The 21,344-nt window shown below is 38.0% G+C and overlaps 1 protein-coding gene across 1 annotated transcript in view; it reads left to right on the top strand.

Annotated features, from left to right (window-relative positions):
- The window catches only part of LOC133073510 (solute carrier family 15 member 2), a 37,729-nt gene extending 18,905 nt beyond the window's left edge, over positions 1 to 18,824 (top strand). The window contains exons 10-22 of the mRNA XM_061167047.1: positions 73 to 162; positions 255 to 299; positions 1,575 to 1,607; positions 2,327 to 2,415; positions 3,734 to 3,815; positions 6,098 to 6,232; positions 7,150 to 7,314; positions 7,516 to 7,562; positions 9,186 to 9,296; positions 9,969 to 10,065; positions 16,542 to 16,688; positions 17,499 to 17,603; positions 17,935 to 18,824. Coding sequence (XP_061023030.1) covers positions 73 to 162; positions 255 to 299; positions 1,575 to 1,607; positions 2,327 to 2,415; positions 3,734 to 3,815; positions 6,098 to 6,232; positions 7,150 to 7,314; positions 7,516 to 7,562; positions 9,186 to 9,296; positions 9,969 to 10,065; positions 16,542 to 16,688; positions 17,499 to 17,603; positions 17,935 to 18,111 — 1,323 coding nt within the window. The 3' untranslated portion in view covers positions 18,112 to 18,824. The remainder of the gene's footprint in view (positions 1 to 72; positions 163 to 254; positions 300 to 1,574; positions 1,608 to 2,326; positions 2,416 to 3,733; positions 3,816 to 6,097; positions 6,233 to 7,149; positions 7,315 to 7,515; positions 7,563 to 9,185; positions 9,297 to 9,968; positions 10,066 to 16,541; positions 16,689 to 17,498; positions 17,604 to 17,934) is intronic.
- The last annotated feature ends 2,520 nt before the right edge of the window (positions 18,825 to 21,344 follow it).

Below are 21,344 nucleotides of genomic sequence, written 5' to 3'. Positions count from 1 at the left end.
GGGCCATTTCTACTCCAAGCAAGAAATCCTTAACTGCCAATTCAGCCTATTCCTTCTTCCTCCTCTTTGCAGAAGCAGCTCATAATGGACGTGAAGGCACTGACCAGGGTACTATTCCTTTATATTCCATTGCCCATGTTCTGGGCACTTTTGGATCAGCAGGTAAGAATAGTTCTTTTGAAAACTACCTCTTTTTCCAGCCCCTTCTCTCTCAAAAGAAAAGGGCTTCCTCTAATAGCATCTGTTTGCCGTAGGGCTCACGATGGACCTTGCAAGCCACCAGGATGAATGGGAATTTGGTGAGTAGAAGAGATTTTTTCCAGAGAAGTCTATCATTTTCTTTTTAATCCACACTAAGGAAAAATTTTTTTGTGTTTTTTGCCTAAAAAGTGACATAAGATTATACCTTTAGCATGAAGTTACTGGGTAGGCAAAGTGAGTCTTAAAGACAGAATCTTATCCTTGAAAATCAGAAAGGTAAGGATGGAAAGGTTTCAGTGTATACAGGAAGCACTGAGACAATAGCAAATGAAGTGATAGGGAGTGGATAGTGATAGGGGGTGGATAGGGAGCAAATGAAGCCTGGGGAATGGATGTTTCCTTCCAACTATGCCCCACCAAAAGCTCCCCTCTTAGCTCTGTCAGTAAAGAATCTGCCTTCAATGCAGGAGACCTGGGTTTGATTCCTGGGTCAGGAAGCTCCCCTGCAGAAGGAAATGGGCACCCAATCTAGTATTCTTTCCTGGAGAATTCCATGGACAAAGGAGCCCGGCAGGCTACAGTCCATGGACTCGCAAGAGTCGGACATGACTTAGCAACCAAACCACCACCACCAGGCACCCCAGGGCACAACAGATTGCTGCCACAACACAATTGGCCCAACCTCTCAGGCAGGGTTCACAGCAGGGATCCAGAGGTGGGATATTTTGTTCATGGATACAGAAATAATGGAAAAATTTTAAACAATTTTCTCTTTAAAATTTTCATTCATTGACAAACTCTTCTCTCATTTATTCCTGCTGCCTAGATTATTGTATGCTCTCCTGCCATCTCACTTGTGGAGAAGGCAGGGTGGAATGATGCCAGGATTTTATCAGCCAATCTGTTTGGAGCTTGCCTAATATAATTTCATCTTTTTCCTTCTTCTGGCTGTCCAGGATTTACCATGGTTGTCTTCCTTTTGACCCTCTGAAGGGTCAAACTTTAAAAACACTGTGTGTCGATGGGAGACTTTACCCTAACCATCATACCTTTTTGTCCTTCACATCTTTACCGCCACGACTACAGTTACTGAGATTAATAAAAACACACTGACTCTATTCTCTCTCAAGTTCAAAAAAGCATAGTGCACAGAAAATAAGGTTCTCCCTTAGGCCCATCTGCATTCAGGAGCCATGGTCTAAGCCATTCCAGCCTATTCGCCCACATACCCTTACAAGGATAATAGTGGTCCTGAACCAAAGACCTGATGGATATTATCTTATGCTTCTCACCTGCTAATTATCAAGATTGTTGATCTAGGCTTTTTTTGTCTTTATGCCAATATCTTAATGTGATTTGTTATCATGTTTCAGGGTTTCTTTGTGCTTCAGCCTGATCAGATGCAGGTAGGAGACTTCTCTATATTCTTGGGTACTTATTTTTTCCCTTATCTATAACTTTATATATAGTAGGAGGATTACCAACCATAATTTGATGGGTTTTTTCCTTCTATGCTGGGGAGGGCTAAACATAGCGATGAAAATATTCTCTCTAAGCCTCACAATTCTCTTTCATATCTTCTCTTAAGCAAGTAGCTAATGAAAAAACTCCAGGGAGTTTTGAACTCACAGGGAAAGTGTAAGCATTGGATTTTTTTTTCCTCATCAAGTATCATGTTGTCAAAGGAAGTGTAATGCTTTGTTGTGTGAGCAATGAATTCAGAAGCCCTGTTTATTGGTGACTTCCAGTTATTTTTAACTCTTTGTTTTGTTCAACAGTCCCCAATTCCTTCTTCTCTCCTTCCTTTCTCCTGACCGTGACATTTTTCCCTTGGTTGTGAAACTGGATAAGATTAGAGCAAATGGGAGGGAAGAACTCCTAATTAATTGATAAAAAAACCGGTGCAGAGTGAAACTGGTTCCTTGGGATATTTGGAAGCTAACGTGCTATGCAGGGGTAATACAGTCTTGGGTGTAAAGGGACTGAAAGATGCAGAATCACTCCGTACGTTGTATGATGAAAGTTTGTTTGGATGTGAGAGAGTATGCACACATGCAAATGAAAGCACATGCTCACACTCATGATAGAACACGTGTAACTAATTCTTTTTACCATCGTTTTACAGGTGCTAAATCCCTTTTTGGTTCTTGTCTTCATACCATTGTTTGACCTTGTCATTTATCGTCTGGTCTCTAAGTGTGGCATTAACTTCACGTAAGTGCTCACTATGAACTTCCCAGGTGGCGCTAGTGGTAAAGAATCTGCCTGCCAATGTAGGAGAAATAAGGGACATGGGTTCAATCCCTGGGTCAGGAAGATCCCCTCAAAGAGGGCATGGCAACCCACTCCAGTATTCTTGCTTGGAGAACCCCATGGACATAGGAGCCCAATGGGCTACAATCCACGGGGTTGCAAAGAGTCAGACATGACTGAAGCAACAGCATACATGCACACAAGTGTTCACTACGCCTATGTTACTCCAAACTGACTCAGAATTTGCCCAGTTTGATAAAGAGTCAGTATCTTTTCTGCTCAGTAATGATTTATTTTGGTTTATCATCTTTCTGCTACTGTTTATCTATATTAGATTAAATGCCTATTAATACTACAGGATGGGAATTAGATCTAATTAATTCTTAACTTAGAGAGTCCAAGTCATTAGTGCAGACTTACATATGTGATGTTGAAAAGTTAGCAGTACACTTCATGGAAAGTCAAAAGTATGTGATTAGTCTCCTAAACCAACTTGTTGCTTTGTACTTAAAAGTTGCCTCTTCAAAGAAGTCCAAAGTCTTTGGTGATTAACTAATCCCTTTAAATCTCTTACTGTCCCTATGAAACAAATGAAGGACCTCATAAGAGTGGAGATAGAAACTGTTTTCCCCCTTTCTAAATAGAAGTGTTATTCTTTGTAAAGTTTGACAGAGAAGGGTGTTAAGTCATCTATAATTTCTGATTTAATAGCAATTTCCTTTTGATAATCATTTTATATATTCAAATAACTTTTTGCCATTTACTCATTCATTGAGCACCAAGTGCTTTGTAAAAGCACAAATCTTGCTCCTAAGGACTTTATTCTTTAGTAAGGGAGCTAGAAAATATGCGAGGTTATTGCACAAGATGAGTTATGTTAAGATGTTAAGCCTAAGAAGGGAAACAAAGTGCCCGGAAATGCAGAGATGGAAGAGAGTGGCCAGCATCAAGAAAAACTTATAAAGAAGAGGAAAAGAAGGTAATAATATATAGTAACTGGTATATGGTAAAAGTTCAATAATTCTGGCTGTGTTACTATTATTTTTGCTATTATGATATAATAGATAGAAAAACCATCATAAATAAAGGTGGAAAAAATGATGTGTTACAAAGAACAGTTCAGTGTGACTCAAGTAAAGGTAAAAAGAAGGATATATGAAGGGGAGTACTAACAAATACTTTGAAAGTAATTGAGAACAAATTAGGTAAGCTTAGGAGGTTTAGATTTTATTCTTTAGCACCTACAGTTTAGGTATAATTGCCCCTGTTTCCTCTACAGATCACTTAGGAAAATGGCTGTTGGCATGATCCTAGCATGCCTGGCTTTTGCAGTTGCTGCTGCTGTAGAGATAAAAATTAATGTGAGTACAGTAAATCTTAAGCTCCATCAGGGCAGGATCATATCTATTTTGTTCATTTTTCTGACTTGTTCAATCTTGATTCACTGGACCCTACCATAGTAGCTGTTTTACAGAAGGTGCATAATAAGTATTTGTAGCAAATGAGTAGATAAAAGAGTAGAGCAGCAGTGTAAAATAAAGTCCACCTCCCACCTGAATGATGTAGGAATTTCCAAACACCAGTATCCAAGATATATAATCATCTCTTTGATACCTTACCAAACACTCAAATACCTTTTAGCAGATTGAATAGTCACTATTGGGGAATGATGTATGGGGCCACAGCCAAGTCAAAAAGAATGGAGTTTGTTACCTGGCACAAGTGCTTACGGGGGATTCCCTGATAGCTCAGTTGATAAAGAAACCACCTGCTGTGCAGGAGACGTGGGTTCAATTCTGAGTTGGGAAGATCCCCTGGAGAAGGGAAAGACTACAGAAGCAGAAGATATTAAGAAGAGGTGGCAAAAATACACAGAGGAGCCATACAGAAAAAAAATCTTCATGACCCTGATAACCACAATGGTGTGATCACTCCCCTAGAGCCAGACATCCTGGAATGTGAAGTCAAGTGGGCCTTAGGAAGCATCACTACAAATGAAGCTAGTGGGGGCGATGGAATTCCAGTTGAGCTATTTCAAAAACCTAAGAGATGATGCTGTGAAAGTGCTGCACTCAAGATGTCAGCAAATTTGGAAAACTCAGCAGTGGCCACAGGACTGGAAAAGGTCAGTTTTCATTCCAATCCCAAAGAAAGGCAATGCTAAAGAATGCTCAAACTACTGCACAATTGCACTCATCTCACATGCTAGTAAAGTAATGCTCAAAATTCTCCAAGTCAGGCTTCAATAGTACATGAACTGAGAACTTCCAGATGTTCAAGCTGGATTTAGAAAAGGCAGAGGAACCAGAGATTAAATTGCCAAAATCGGTTGGATCAGTGAAAAAGCATGAGAGTTCTAGAAAACCATCTATTTCTGCTTTATTGACTATGCCAAAGTCTTTGACTGTGTGGATCACAACAAACTGTGGAAAATTCTTCAAGAGATAGGAGTACCAGACCACTTTACCTGCCTCCTGATAAATCTATATGCAGATCAAGAGAAGCCACAGTTAGAACTGGACATTGAACAGTGGACTGGTTCCAAATCAGGAAAGGAGTACATCAAGGCTGTATATTGTTACCATGCTTATTTAACTTATATGGAGAGTACATCATGTGAAATGCCAGGCTGGATGAAGCACAAGCTGGAATCAAGATTGCCGGGAGAAATATCAATAACCTCAGATATGCAGATGACACCACCCTTATGGCAGAAAGTGAAGAGGAACTAAAGAGCTTTTGGATGAAAGAGGAGAGTGGAAAAGCTGCCTTAAAACTCAACATTCAGAAAACTAAGATCATGGCATCCGGTCCCATCACTACATGGCAAATAGATGGGGAAACAGTGAGAGATCTTATTTTCTTGGGCTCCAAAATCACTGCAGATGTTGACTGCAATGATGAAATTAAAAGATGATTGCTCCTTGGAAGAAAAGCTATGACAAATCTAGATAGCATATTAAAAAGCAGAGACATTACTTTGCCAACAAAGGTATATCTAATCAAAACTATGGTTTTTCCAGTAGTCATGTATGTATGTGAGAGTTGGACCAGAAAGAAAGCTGAGTGTCGAAGAACTGATGCTTCTGAACTGTGGTGTTGCAGAAAACTCTTAAGAGTCCTTTGGGCTGCAAAGAGACAAACCAGTCAATCCTAAAGGAAATCAATCCTGAATATTCATTGGAAGGACTGATTCTGAAGCTGAAACTCCAATACTTTGGCCACCTGCTGCAAAGAACTGATTCATTGGAAAAGACCCTGATGCTGGGAAAGTCTGAAACAGGAGAAGGGGACAACAGAGGGTGAGAAGGTTGGATGGCATCACTGACTCGATGGACATGAGTTTGAGCAAGCTTCGGGAGGTGGTGGACAGGGAAACTGGCGTGCTACAGTTCATGGGGTTGCAAAGAGTCAGACATGACTAAGCGACTGAACTGCTCTGATCAGTGCTTACTACAGTGAGGTGGAGATTCCCGCTCCAAACTGCCTTCAGAATTTTCAAAGCCAAATGCTCTTTAGAGGTAGAAAACTGTATCCTCTTGACTAGATAAACTTGGCTATCAAGATAGTACTGCAGTATATGATCTCATTGTATCTCAAGGGTGATTTGTTGGTAATTCTAACATGTGTTCTCTGTCCTAAGGAAATGGCCCCACACCAGCCAGATTCCCAAGAGATTTTCCTACAAGTCTTAAATCTGGCAGATGATGAGGTGAAGGTAACAGTGCTCGGCGATGAAAATAATACTCTGTTGGCAGAGTCCATCAAATCTTTTCAGGTGACGTATGGACTTGAGTGAGTTAGAAACATTCAGATTATGTGCCAAGGCAGCAGCATAATACAGTGGTTTATAGGATGCATTTGTTGAGTCGAAGTGCCCCAATCCAATTCCTGGTTCTGCCACTCTGTAGTTATAAGACCTTTAACAAGTTATTTGTATCTCTAAGCCTCAGTTTTATCATCTGTAAAATGGCAGTAATTTTTATGTCATAAGCTGTTGTAAGGATAAATATTATGTGTAAAGTGCTTAGCATAATGTCTGAGACATTGTAAGCTCTCAATAGGTGGTAATTTGTTTTAGCATTTCAAACTGCTTCCTACACACACCCTGTGGAAGAGTTTGGCTTGCATATTTTCACTACTATATTATACATATTCTGAAATATTCATTTAAAAATACTTTAATAAAATATGTTTATTATTGAAAATTGGGGAATATGTCAACAGATATAAAATTCACCTATAAATCCATCACACAGATTAATTATAGATAGCAGTTTTGTATAAATGAATAAACAGATTTTTTAAAAGTGTTGAAACACTATATGCTGTATTGACTTTAAATTTTTCTTAAGATAAACTGCATCAAAAGCATTTTCCTGTGTCCTTAGATAAACTTTGAGTATGTGGTGTTAATGGATACATAATATTCCATTCTGTGGAAATATTACAGTTTAGTAAAATATTTCCTTATCAGTATTTTAATTATTATAAGTAATCCTGTAATGAACATCCTTACTTATAAATCTTTATTCATGCCTATAATTTATCCTATGGTATCTTCCCAGAAATGGAATTACGAAGTTAAAGAGTAATGTTGAAAATATTTGATGAGGTCAACTGCCCTGGTTTACTATGAGACTCAGTGTTCAAGGTGGGGTAGAAGATGAATCTAACAGGCTCTTCATTCTCCAGAATATGCCACACTATTCCAAACTCCACTTGAAGACAAAAAGCCAGAATTTCCACTTCCAATTGAAATATCACAATGTGTCTGTATACACTGAGCATTCTGTGGAGGAGAAAATATGGTACACCCTCATCATTCGAGAAGATGGGGAAAGTATTTCTAGCATGATGGTAAGTGAGGAATGGACTAATTTCCAAATTATCTTAGAGTATGATGACTGGCTCATCAATATCTTACCAAGGATATATCTGATGATCAAATTTTATGATTTGATTATGATATGATTTTATGATTTGATTTTATGATCAAATTTTATGATTATCACTTCCTTCTAGTCACTGGTAACTGATTTTTACTTCCCTCTATTGTAGGTGAAGGATGAAGAAAACAAAACAACCAATGGGATGATAGCCATGAGGTTTGGATGTCAAGGAGACCCAGGCCTCTCTGTTCTCTTGAATCTGGGGTCTCTTCTGGGCTGTGGGGCTTCAGAAGAGACCCCATATTCTTCATTCTGTGGAATATGCCACACTATTCCAGATTCCACTTGAAGACAAAAAACCAGAATTTCCACTTCCAGTTGAAAGATCGCAATGTGTCTGTCTACAGAACTTCACATTCTGATTGTCTTGTATTAGGATGCATTTTCCTAGAATGTCAGGAGGATTGGTGTCAAGGCATTTCCCCAGGGAATTGAGAGGCACAGATTCAAAACCAAGTCTTTTGGCTTGCTTTCTCAATGATAATCAAAAATGACCCTATATCTATGAACACCCCTCTGTGCTCTGTCACATGGATTACTTCTACTGAATTTTATGCACTTATCTTGCTCTTAAGAAAAAAAAATTAAGTACTTCCTGTCTGTGATCCTCAGAGAGAAATTTAGAAGTAAATATTTCTCCCTTCATTACTGGAAGTTGAATATCTTTTATAGTTACTATGTTTTTAAAGTAAAATTTAAAATGAACCTATAGAGGCATCATGGTTTAGTAAAGGTAACATACTTGGTCTTGAATCTAGAAAAGGTTGAAGGTCTTGTTAGACACTCTGGCACAGTTACAAAGATGAAGCCCTGAAGAGGTCACTTGCTCACAGGGGCAGGAATCTGACAGGAAATAGACAGATGCATGTGCCTATGGCCATGAAGATTAGATGGTTGTTATAGAGAATAGCATTTTAGAGGAGAACTTTTAATGAAAAATTTGAATTTCACTGAAGGCTGGAACAGTCATAATAATCTGCCTTTGCATGATTTTCAGAAAAAGTAAACAGATCAAAATATGTCTTCCCTGGGTCAGAGAGCAATGGAAACCTCCAGTAAAGGATGAAAGGGAGCAATTTCTAGGTTAGTGCAGGATGATCTAAAGTCCAGGAATCAACATCAACGGTTTTAGAGGGAACTGCCCTTCTAATCCCATGAGCCAGGGACTAACACAAATGCTATGAAAAATTGAAACGGAACGATTTAGGGGCTCAGGTTCAAAAAATTAAAAAGATGGTTCTGGAAGAGTTCAAGTTTGTCTGAAGACCCAAAACAATGATAGCTTAACCTAATGTGGGTTGGGAGTCTGAGTTTTGTATAAAGCAAATCAGACTTCATTTGTAAGATAAAGCATAAGTTTTATATAAATACTAATATGTATTTATATATACATAATTATTTTCCTTTTTGGAGCTTCAGTTGACGAATTCCATCATTAAAAAACAGAAAGAAATTGGGTGCACCTAAGCTGGGTTACTGAGGAGGCTCAAACTGCCATGGGTGATCATGATAGTGTCATCCCAGTTGAGATCAGGTGATGATGTGGCAGACAAAAAGCTAATACCTGAGAAAAGAAAAAGATAGGGACAGCTAAGACTACTAATTACTTATGTGTGAGTTCATTTATTCATTCAGTTAACAATATATATCATGTACCTATTATGTGCTAGCCTCTGTTCTAGGCACTAGGCATATAGCAATAAACAAAACAGAAAAGGCCCCTGCCCATTTATCAGGTGGGAGAGTTTGTCTAATCTCTAACAATGTCTCTACCCTTAGGTTTGTTAACACTTTGCATGAAGAGGTCAATGTCTCCCTGGGTACAGATGCATCCCTAATTGTTGATGAAGACTATGGTGTGTCTGCTTACAGAACTGTGCAAAGAGGAGAGTAAGAGCACTACCCTGTGGATATTTTACTTTCATCAACAACCGACTTTTAAATACTTTCTTTGTGTATAAGTGGGCAGATTAGGTATAGAAGTTATACCTAATTATATACCTAATATACCTCAGCTAATTGTAAATATACACAGACTCCTCTTTTGCAACCTTTCACTCCTTTCCTCAGTCTCATGTTGTTCTGCACAGACATATTGAGACCATACTTGTTGTGAAGGCTGTCTCCTGGAGGTTTGCCGGTTTATTATTGGCTCCCATTCCTGCCCTTTTGTAACTCCTATTAACACCTTGTTACTTTGAGCTTATCCTTTCAGATTCAGTTTTAAGCTGTTCCACTAGTTCATAAGATTCAGAAAAGAAAAATTCGTAAGATTTAGATGAGAAGACTTAGAGTCTGAAGTTCACAACAGAAAGCAATTTGTACCTTCTGCATTCAGGTTTAAGGTTAAAAAAAAAATACCCAACAGGCAATGAAATCTCAGATCAGAGGTGGAAAAAGCCTTGCAAGACAATAACTTACTCTAAGACTCCTCAAAGAGAAATGGTTGCTTTGCTGCTTGATTCACTATCAGTAGAGAGATGAAATCACTCTTTCCACCAGAGATGGAAGTGCTTTTCTAAATTGTAATGTTTATTCTAACCTAAATTTGTCCTGTTGTAGATATCCTGCAGTGCACTGTAGAACAAAGAATGAAGATTTTTCGCTGAATTTGGGCCTACTAGACTTTGGTGCAATTTATCTGTTTGTTATTACTAATGTAAGTATCCCATGGCCATCCTCACTCTTTCCTTCCATATATCTGTATCTATATAATATATCATATCTAAACTTATATATAATATATCTCTATATGTATCTATATCTATATGTGTCTATATATATATCCTAGATCCAAAGAAGACTCTGTGGCAAGATGGTATCACATACTTATCTCTAGTGTAAGGTGATAGCTTCTATAGTGACTTTAGAAAAGCTACTAAGGTCTCCAGAGAGGACTTAAAATAGATAACATTGGCAGCAGGCATAGGATCTTGGGGAATGGTAGACATAATTTATCTTGAGTCATTGCTGTGAGGTGACATGGTCTGCTCCAGTCTCATTATGGCACCAAGAAAACAAAAATTATTTTGGTCTTCTTGACTGACTTCACATGTGGTTCTCCTAGCTCCTTGGAAATTGATCTGCTAGTATATCACAGTCTGAAATACCAAGACTTGTAGCAAATGTCAATCTTTACACAAAGTTTGGGGGATCAATTAACTGTGGCCCATCAAAAGCAGTTGTTCAGCCATCAGGGTATTAGACCTCTGATGTCAATTTTGATTCTAATTTTATTCCATTACTTTTTGCATTGTATTAAATATAAAAAGTACATAGTGAATAAGAAAAAGATGGAACATTTCTAGAAGGGTGATAATAATCTGCAACATTTTATTTATTGTAATTAATTTAATTAGCATGACATTTTTGGTATGCCATTTTTTATTATAGCCTTATTGAGATATAATTCATATACCATACAATTCACCCACTTCAAGTATATAATGGTTTAAAATGTATTAACATATTCAATATGCATTGTATATTCAAAACACACGTAGGATATATTTTCAATAATATGTATTCAGTAGTGCTTAAAAATTCAGAGTTGTGTAATTTTAGAACATTTTCCTCATTCCAAAAAGAAGCCCCATACTCATCAGCAGTCACTCACCATTTCCTCCCAAATCCCTTACCTCTAGACAACTACTTGTTTACTTTCCTTATACACTGGCCTATTGTGGACATTTAGTATAAATGGAATGATATACTATGTGGTCTTTTGTGTCTGGATTCTTTCATTTAGCTTATTTTTAAGGTTCATTCATATTGCAGTATATAACAGTTCAGTTCAGTTCAGTTGCTCAGTCGCGTCCAACTCTTTGCGACCCCATGAACTGCAGCACACCAGGCCTCCCTGTCCATCACCAACTCCCAGAGCCTACCCAAACTCATGTCCATTGAGTTGGTGATGCCATCCAACCATCTCATCCTTTGTCGTTCCCTTCTCCTTCTGCCCTCAATCTTCCCCAGCATCAGAGTCTTTTCAGGGTATATAACAGTACTTCACTTCCTTTTATTGCCCAATTATATCCCATTGCATGGATATAACACATACTGTTTATGTATTCATCAGTATATGGACATTTGGTGTTTTCACCTTTTGACTGATATAAATAATGTTGCTATGAATATTCATGTACAAGTGTTTGTGTGAGCATATATTTTCACTTCTCTTGGGTATATAACCAGGAGTGGAATTGTTGAGTCACATGGTAATTCTGTGTTTAACCATTTGAGTAACTGCCATGTGCTTAGTCGCTCAGTCATGTCCGACTCTTTGCGACCCTTTGGATTGTAGCCTGCCAGGCTCCTCTGTACATGGGGATTCTCCATGCAAGAATACTGGAGGGGGTTGCTATGTCCTCCTCCTGGGGAATCTTCCCAACCCAGGGATCAGACCGAGGTTACCTGCATTGCAGGCAGATTCTTTACCATCTGAGCCACCAGGGAAGCCCTTTTGCAAAGTAAATGCACATTTATCATTCCCATGAGTAGAAAGTGGCAATATTCTCACATCTTTGCAGCACTTATTTTTCTGTCTTATTAATTATAGCCATTCCAGTTGGTATGAAATGGTATCTCATTGTGGTTTTGATTTGTATTTTCCTGATGACTAATGATGTTGAGTACCTTTTAATGTACTTATTGGCCATTTGTAATCAGGTTTGGAGAAATGTCTATTCAGATTCTTTGTGCAATTTCTAATTGAGTTGTCTTTTAATTATTGACTTGTAAGGGCTTTCCAGGTGATGCTAGTGGTAATGTCTCCTGCCTGTCAATGCAGGAGACATAAGAGACATAGGTTCGATCCCTGGTTGGGGAAGATCCCCTGGAGGAGGGTATGGCAACCCAGTCCAGTATTCTTGCCTGGAGGATCATGGACAGAGGAGCCTGGCAGTCTACATTCCATAGGGTTCACAAAGAGTTGGACAAGACTGAAGCAACTTAGTATACAAGTATTCTTTATGTATTTTAAATATAAGTCCATTATTAGATATATAATTTGCAAATATTTTCTCCCATTCATAAAATTGTCTTTTTAACTTTCTTGATGGTGTCCACTGAAGTACAAACACTTTTAATCTATATGATGTTCAATTTATCAACTTTTTCTTTGGTTGCATATACTTTAAGTATTACATCTAAGAAACCATTGCAAAAAAAAAAAAAAAAAAAAGAAACCATTGCCATATCTAAGCTCATGAGGATTTATGCCTATATTTACCTCTAAGTTTTATTGTTTTTACCTCTTCCATTTCAGTTCAGTTCAGTTCAGTAGCTCAGTCATGTCCGACTCTTTGCAACCTGCAACCCCATGAACCGCAGCACACCAGGCCTCCTTTTCCATTACCAACTCCTGGAGTTTACCCAAACTCAAGTCCATTGAGTTGGTGATGCCATCCAGCCATCTCATCCTCTGTCATCCCCTTCTCCTCCTGCCCTCAATCTTTCCCAGCATCAGGGTCTTTTCAAATGAGTCAGCTCTTCCCATCAGGTGGCCAAAGTATTGGAGTTTCAGCTTCAACATCAGTCCTTCCAATGAACACCCAGGACTGATCTCCTTTAGGATGGACTGGTTGGATCTCCTTGCAGTCCAGGGGACTCTCAAGAGTCTTCTCCAACACCACAGTTCAAAAGCATCAGTTCTTCGGTGCTCAGCTTCCTTTATAGTACAACTCTCACATCCATACATGACTACTGGAAAAACCATAGCTTGACTAGACGGACCTCTTACATTTAGGACTTCTATATGTAGCTCAGTTGGTAAAGAATCTGCCTGCAATGCAGGAGACCTGGGTTCGATCCCTAGGTTGGGAAGATCCCCTGGAGAAGGAAATGGCAACCCACTCCAGTATTCTTGCCTGAAGAATCCCCATGGGCAGAGAAGCCTGGTGGGTTATAGTACATGGGATTGCAAAGAGTCAGACATGACTTAGCAACAAAATTGCCATTTAGGACTTTAATCTATCTTGAGTTAATTTTTGTATATAGTATGAGCTTGGGGGTTAACTTCATTCTTTTGTATGTGAACATCCAGTTGTTCAGCACAATCTGTTGAAGATTCTTCTTTTCCCACTAAATGGTCTTGATATTTTTGTCAAAAGTCAACTGACCAAAAATGTGAGGGTTATTTCTGGAGTCAATTCTATTCCATTTACCTATATATTTATTCTTGTGCCTATACCACAATCTCTTAATTACTGTTACTTTGTAGTCAATTTAAAAATCAGGAAGTAGGAGTCTTTCAGTTTTGCTCATTCTTCCCTTTCAAGACTGGTTTGGCTATTATGGGTTCCCTGAATTTTCATATAATCTTAGGATCAGCTTGGGATCAGCAGCCAGCTGAGATTTTTTTTTAAAGATTGCATTGAATTTATGAGGTGATTATGAGGAGTTTTGCTACCTTAACAATATTGTCTCCTGACCAGTGAACATGAAGTGTCTTTCCATTTATCTTAGGTCTTCTTCAAGATGTAAATATTTTCAACAATGCTTTTGTACTTTTTAGAATATAGGTTTTACATTTGTTTTGTTATATTTATTCCTAAGTATTTTGTTCTTTATTTTGCTGTTACTTATGGAATCATTTCCCTAATTTCATTTTTAAATTGCTCATTGGAAATATGTAGAAATACAACTGATACTGATCTTATGTCCTGCAACCTTACTGAACTCATTTGTTAGTTTTAATAGATTTTTAGTGGATCCCTTAGGACTTTATACATACAAGATCATGTTATCTGCATAAAGAAGCTTTACTTCTTTCAGTGGATGACTTTTACTTCTTTCTTTTTTAATGAAGTGCTCTTGCTTGAACCACCAAGAAAATATTGAATAGAAGAGGTGAGAGTAGACATCCACTTGGGGGAAAGCATTCAGTCTTTTACCACTGAGTATGTTAGCTGTGGGGTTTTTATAGGTGTCATTGACTGGGTATCAGGTTAAGTTCCCTTCCATTCCTAGTCTGTTGTGGTTTTTGTTTGTATGTTTTTTACTAGGAAAGTGGGAGGATCTGTGTCTACTGAAAATCATGTGATTTTCTATTGATACGGTGCATTAATTGATTTTCTGCTGTTAAAGCAACCTACCTGTATTAGTTTTCTAGGGCCATGGTAACAAAGTACCACAGGCTGAATGGCTTAAAGAACAGAAATTTATTGTCTTACAGTCATGAAGGCTAGAAGTCCAAGACCAAGGTGTTGGTAGAGTAGTTTCCTTCTGAGAGCTGTGAAAAAGAATCCATTTCATTTAGCTTCCTTTAGCTTTTAGTGGTTTTCTGGCAATGTTTGGTGTTGCTTGGTGTATAGAAGAATCACCCCAGTCTTCACTTTCATCTTCTCATGGAATTCTCCCTGTATGTTTGTCTATGTCCAAATTTCTCTTATGAAGACACCGGTCATATTGGATTAGGGCCTACCCGAGTGACCTCATTATAATTTGACTAATTATATCTACAACAACTCTATTTCCAAATAAGGTCACATTCTCAGGTGGGTAATGGGGGTTTGAATTCAACATATGAGTTTTAGGGGGCCACAACTCAGTTCATAACACTTGCATTCCTGGTGTTATTTCAGTTTTTCTCTGTTCTGTCTATAGTATACTGCTCAAGTTAGAGGCTGTATATATTGTTTCTGAATGTGAGGATCTAATAAGCATTTAGAGTAGAGATCATAAATTAGAGGTTCTGAGGGCCCAGTTCCTCATGTAGTTCTGTTTTGTCTGGTTGCAGTCTTGACAAAAATGATAATAATTATTAATTGACAATATTTAAAATTTAAGCAATTTCACCAAAGAAACTGATTTCTTAACATTTCTTTGTTATTCAATCAGAAAAATTTGTAACAAGTATTACCATGTCACTTGGCTGGTGCTATAGTGGCTGTATGCTTTAGACAGTTTACCATAGTCTGTATCACTCCCATTCAGTCTACTTTGTTTACTTAATTATTATACTGTCTGTGAGTATTTAAGAATGTGACTTTTATTTACAAGCTCAGGTCATGGTCTTCTCTGACGCTAAGAAAACCCAAATATATGCCCAGTATTATTCACAATATCAATGAAAGCAACACTTCCCTTACTACATTTTGAATGCAGTGACTCTGACTCTTATGAAGACATCAGTCATATTAGATTAGGGCCCACCCCAATGATTTAATTATAATTTGGCTAATTATATCTGCAACAACTCTATTTCCAAATAAGAAAATCAAAGGCATTTCAACATCAAGAACTTTATATTTCAGGGCTTTTGAACTTCATATTTTATCTCTATTTTTAATCTCATGATATATCCATGTATTACATCTACTATTTAATAACACCTGCTACCTAAAACTTGGTTTTATCCCTATAAAAATATATAATTTCAAAAATTTCATTCCATTTATTGTACAGTAAAACCAAATACAGCTGAGAACCTGCATACAGTAAAAGTAGTTTTGGGGAAAAAAGACTGTAGAATCATGTATATTTGGTAACATTGATAACAAAAAATTGACCCTGAAGATTCTTTTTGACCAAAATTTTATAGAATTATAGCATCTTTTTGACAAAATCTTTATGTATACATTTGAGTTTAAAAATAACAGCCAGAAAATAAAAGAAAAAATAGCAGGTGGTATTTGATATAGGTATTTAAAAATTGATCGGGAAAATCTTTAATGTAAAGGTTACCAAGAAAATAATTTATTCTGATAAAGTAATTTTAGTAAGATATTTAAATGGAAAATGTTAGAAATATTTTAATTGTACTTAACTTTTTAAAGTACATGCTTTTCTGATAATTGTTCATATATCGGATGCCATTTTACATTTAAAATATTGACCAGGATCAAAATATGCAGTAGGTCAAAATGTTGGGACTTCAAACTACAATATTAAAATAGTCTACCATTTAAGGGCTCTGTTATAATGGTATCTGATTGACTGAAGCCAGGCAAGTGAATGGAGTGTTACCAAAAGGAATTTCAAAAACCTGAAATTGTGTAGAAATTGCTCAATCTCTTCATGGTACAACAAGAATGACAATACAATCAGGAGATGGATGTAAGATCATAAATGCTATAGGCCAGGAATATTTACTCGAGACTCCTAACAAGCCCATTTCTTGTTTCCCTCACTAAGAGAACCAATCAGGGTCCTCAGGCCTGGAAGATGGAATACATCCCAGCCAACAAAATGTCCATCGCATGGCAGCTACCACAATATGCTCTTGTTACAGCTGGGGAGGTCATGTTCTCTGTCACAGGACTTGAGTTTTCTTATTCTCAGGTAGGTTTTTGCAAGTGGAAAGTGGAGATGGAACTACTGCTCAGAGGATGGAGTTTTAATCCTGACACTGCCTCACTTGGGGCTTCCCTGGTGGCTCAGATGGTAAAGAATCTGCCTATAATGCAGCAGGCCCAGGTTCGATCCCTGGGTTGGGAAGATCCCCTGGAGAAGGGATTGGCTACTCACTCCAGTATTCTTGCCTGGAGAATTCCATGGACAGAGGAGCCTGGCAGGATACAGTCACTGGGGTCACAAAGAGTTGGACACAACTGAGCAACCAACACTTTGACTGCCTTAATTAGGTATGTGACCATGGCCAAGACCTCTATAGTTTTTGGCTTTAGATTTCTTATGACCCTGAACAGAGTATCAACTTGACTCCCAGGAACATGGCAGGCTGGATCCCTATGCTGTTTGGGATCCAGAAAAGGACAGAAACATTAAGAATAAGGACTATGGAATCAAACTGCCCATGTTCAAATTTTGGCTGAAAATCTATTGTGTAATCTTCAGCAAGTGAATTATCATCTGTCTAATGCTATTTTTGTGTAAAATAAGAATAGTAATAGAAATTATCCCTTAGGGTTTTAATGAAGATTATATGACACAATGATTTAAAAGTTTCAGTTAAGAGCTCCATCTTGTTGTTACTATGAACATTATTACCATTCCCTGAACTGATGTGATAGCTGAACTTGTGGGGGAAGTTCAAATCTGGAAGTTGGGGTGGGAGAAGTTTTCTGGGTAGATGCATGGTATAGGAGGGTGGTATAGGGAGTTTCTTTACTCACAGATTTGTGTCTTCTCTAGGCTCCCTCTAGCATGAAGTCTGTACTCCAGGCGGCCTGGTTGTTGACAGTTGCATTTGGGAATATCATTGTGCTTATTGTGGCACAGTTCAGTGGCCTGGCTCAAGTATGTACCTAGGAGAAACAGGAGCATGTGTCTACCCAAGGATTTCCCTCCATCTTCCTCTGCTGCCCTTCCCCGACCCCTCTGTCTCCCACTCAGCCCTCTGACCTGAGATGAATTAGACACAGATTTTGCCAGGAAAAGAGACATGTAAGTTGCAATAATGACCACATAGGTCCATGTGAGTTGAGGACAGTGAGCCCTGTCTCCTCCTACCAAAGCTCTTCCTACACTGCTGACCCTGGGTCAGTCTGCTCCTCGGTCTTCATCTTAGAAAGATCAGTTTAGTATCAGGTTCTTCATATTTTTCTCTTATATGTATTTCTTCCTACAGTGGGCCGAATTCATTTTGTTTTCCTGCCTCTTGCTGGTGGTCTGCCTGATCTTCTCCATCATGGGATACTACTATGTTCCTTTAAAGCCAGGGGATATTCAGGGGTCAACAGATAAGCAGACCCCCCAAATCCAAGGAAATATGATCAACCTGGAAACCAAGAAGACAAGGCTCTAATGGTTCCCTAGACTCTGCCCAGACCCCAGTTCCTGACTCTGGTCTTGGCCATCACCATCTTCAAGCATTTTTCACTCCAGCTTGGTTGGAAGAGAGAAATAGCATCATATCCAAGTTGATTGCCTCTACTTTTCTCCCATGATAGAGGCAGGACTAGGTTTTTCAGTGCATTACAGGAAGGCCCCTGAAACTCTATGTCTTCCCATCTGTCAGTGAACTCAGTAAACAGTGTGTAGCATTGCTGAAGCTGACCTGCTGTCTCCAAAAACACAAATGTATAATTGAGATTGGTCTCTGCGGTTATCAAAGTTATGTAGGAATTCTTTTACCTGCTATTTAGAACTGATTGTCCCACTCTCTGAAGTGCTGATTCAGGGGCAAAATTGCAGAATTAACAGAGAAATGGTATTTTAATGTTCTTCATTAGCAGTGTAATTGTACTGTTTACAAGGACTTCAAGAATTGGTATGTCTAGTGTGATCCGGTCCAGGACCTGCTTTGTCAGCTACCTAGGTCTGATAAGACCTTAGTAAATTTTTCAGTATAGATAGTAGGAGAAAAATTAAATTTTACTAACACATAGGAGATGATATATCTTTCTGATAATTAGTCTTTTACCTACTAACCCAAATGCCCTTTCTCAGTACTGATACATCCTTGGAAACCAAATTAAAGAGAATAAACATGGTTCTGGAAAACAGAACAAGTATAAACTGTGGAAGTCCTGATAAGCCAGTCTTGTTGTGTACACTCTTCTTGGGGACTACATTGTTTCAGCCCTAGATCATACCCTTCTGTGGACAACTGTATAGAAGACACTAATTATAACTTTCCAACTCTGTCTTTTCAATGTTGTTAGGCGAGGTTTTTCTTATTATCACATTGTCTTGCTTATTGCAACAAGTATTTAATAACAACAGTATTTGGCTCAGCTGGTAAAGAATCCACCTGCAATGTGGGAGACCTGGGTTAAATCCCTGGAAGATCCCCTTGAGAAAGTAAGACTACCCACTCCAGTATTCTGGCCTGGAGAATTCCATGAACCGTATAGTCCTTGGGGTTGCAAAGAGTCAGACACAACTGAGTGACTTTCACTTTCACTTCCATTTTATTAGTACTTCCTTTGGCCTCAAAGCAGTGGATCAGTTTTGATAACTTTTACTGTTTTGACAAATTTTAAATGACTTATTTTTTTTTTTTTTTTTTAGTTATCTTAACACTCTACGTTTGAGCTTCTAGAATGGCAATGCTCAATGAAAGGCATGGTCGCATATCAGAATTCTAACAAAATCTGGGGGTTAGAGTGGTAGAACATGACAGGGTTTTGTTTGCTTGTTGCTGTGTTGGTGAAAAAAGTTGAGAAATATTACCTTACACACAATGAATGACTCAGTGGACAGACATGGGAATATCATGAGTCTACTGTGTATTGCTGGGGGACAAGTTCAAACATTTCCATTAGTTTTGCTCCATTATTCTCATCTAGAACTGTTTTGAGTCAGTCACATTGTAAACAAAACAAAGCAAGTTGCTCCAGTTTCCCACGCTTTAATACTCTAGTTTCAGTTACCAAGTTTTCAGAAATACTGAAGTGAAAGCAACACTATCCATTTTCGACAGATACCTTAATATGAACTTGACTGTGCTTCTTCAGAAGATAATCTGTTCATTTTTGAAGCAGCTTTAACTCCACCTATTCTATGAACTACTGTCTCAAAAGATATTAACAGTGCTCTGTGAATAAAAGTTTCTATGGTTAAATAAATTTTGGAAATGAAGCATATGATATCCTCTTCTTAAGACTTATTAAAAACTATATTAAAGATTCTAAGAAATGCTTCAGTAAAGACATAAAACACCTCATTTAGCCTCACATGGTATAGTGTTCTGCAGAACATGGACTTGGGAAAAACTGGCAGGCAATTCTTCCTTATGCTGAAGTAAAAGCTTCTTTCTTTGAAACCCATTACCATTGGTTCTTTCCTTTATGGCTAACAAGAATAAGCATAAACCCCTCTTTTATGCAGCAGACTTTTTGCTATTTGGGGAGAATTTTCATTTCATCTCCACAGTCATTAAGTATTCATCAAACTGAAGATTTTTAGTTTATTTCATGGCTCTTCACACAGTTTCACAACTGTTTATCCAATTCTGAAAAATATCCTTTGCTTGAAATACAATGGTAGATAAGAATCCCTCTTAAAATGTGTTATCTGAAGCCAAATATGTACAACATTCCAGAAGAGGTTGGACCAGAAGAACTAGAACCTGCCTTTCTCCCAACAATACACTTCTGTTTTATGCAGCCTTAGGTAACATTAGATGTTTTAGGCAACTATATTACAATATAGGTTTATGTTTTAAACACATGTTGGTTAAACCTTAAAAATTTAGAGTTTTTTAAAATTCATTTTTGAGTTTGACTTATTCCATTCATCTAGGTGTTAGGGAAAAAAAGATGAATAATCTGCTATACCTGTGTGCAAGCTTACCTCACTTATCTTGACTGGCTGTCTTAGAGACTACATGGGGCTTGAGAAAGTCATGAGTATTGAGGAAGAGCAATATGCACAGTACGACAGGACTGGAGTAAGTCAGTCAAGTATGAACAGGTAGAGGATGCCGTCCCAGGAAGCTACGGCCAGATCATGTGAGGCTTTGTGGCCATGGTAAGACATTATGATGCTATTCTAAGTCCCATGTGAAACCATTGGAGGTTCAGAACATAGAAGTGACATAATCTGATTCTCTCAGTTCACTGGTTGCTAAGCACAGAATTGTCTGTAAGTAGGAAATAGTGGAAACAAAGAGAGTCTAAGTAAAACATGATTGTCATTTGGACAAGGTGGTAGCAGTGGAGGTGGAGAGAAGTGGTTTGACTTGGAATTTATCATTAAGGAAGGACAGACATGAATTGAGTATGGTCTACATACATGATTTGAAAGAGAGAAAGAAAGTCTGACAGATTTGAAGGCTCAAGTAATGAGGATGAATGATGGTGCAATTTTCTGAGACTAGGGAAGACTAGGGTAAAAACTCATTTGGGGTATTAAGTAACTACGAGTTTTGTGCATGTTGAACTTCAGATCCCAATAGGGTATCCAACTGGGGCTGGGTATGTAAACTTGAAAGTCATTAGCATATAAATGGTACTTAAATACATGCCATGGGAGGAGATAGCCTAAATGTCATAGAGAATGTTATAATAAATGTTATACAGAAGGGCTTCAAGG

The sequence above is a fragment of the Dama dama genome, chromosome 19 (genome assembly GCF_033118175.1).
Source record: "Dama dama isolate Ldn47 chromosome 19, ASM3311817v1, whole genome shotgun sequence".
NCBI classification, from domain to species: Eukaryota; Metazoa; Chordata; class Mammalia; order Artiodactyla; family Cervidae; genus Dama; species Dama dama.
Note: the sequence above shows the minus strand (reverse complement) of the source record. Positions and strands in the feature narration are given on the sequence as shown.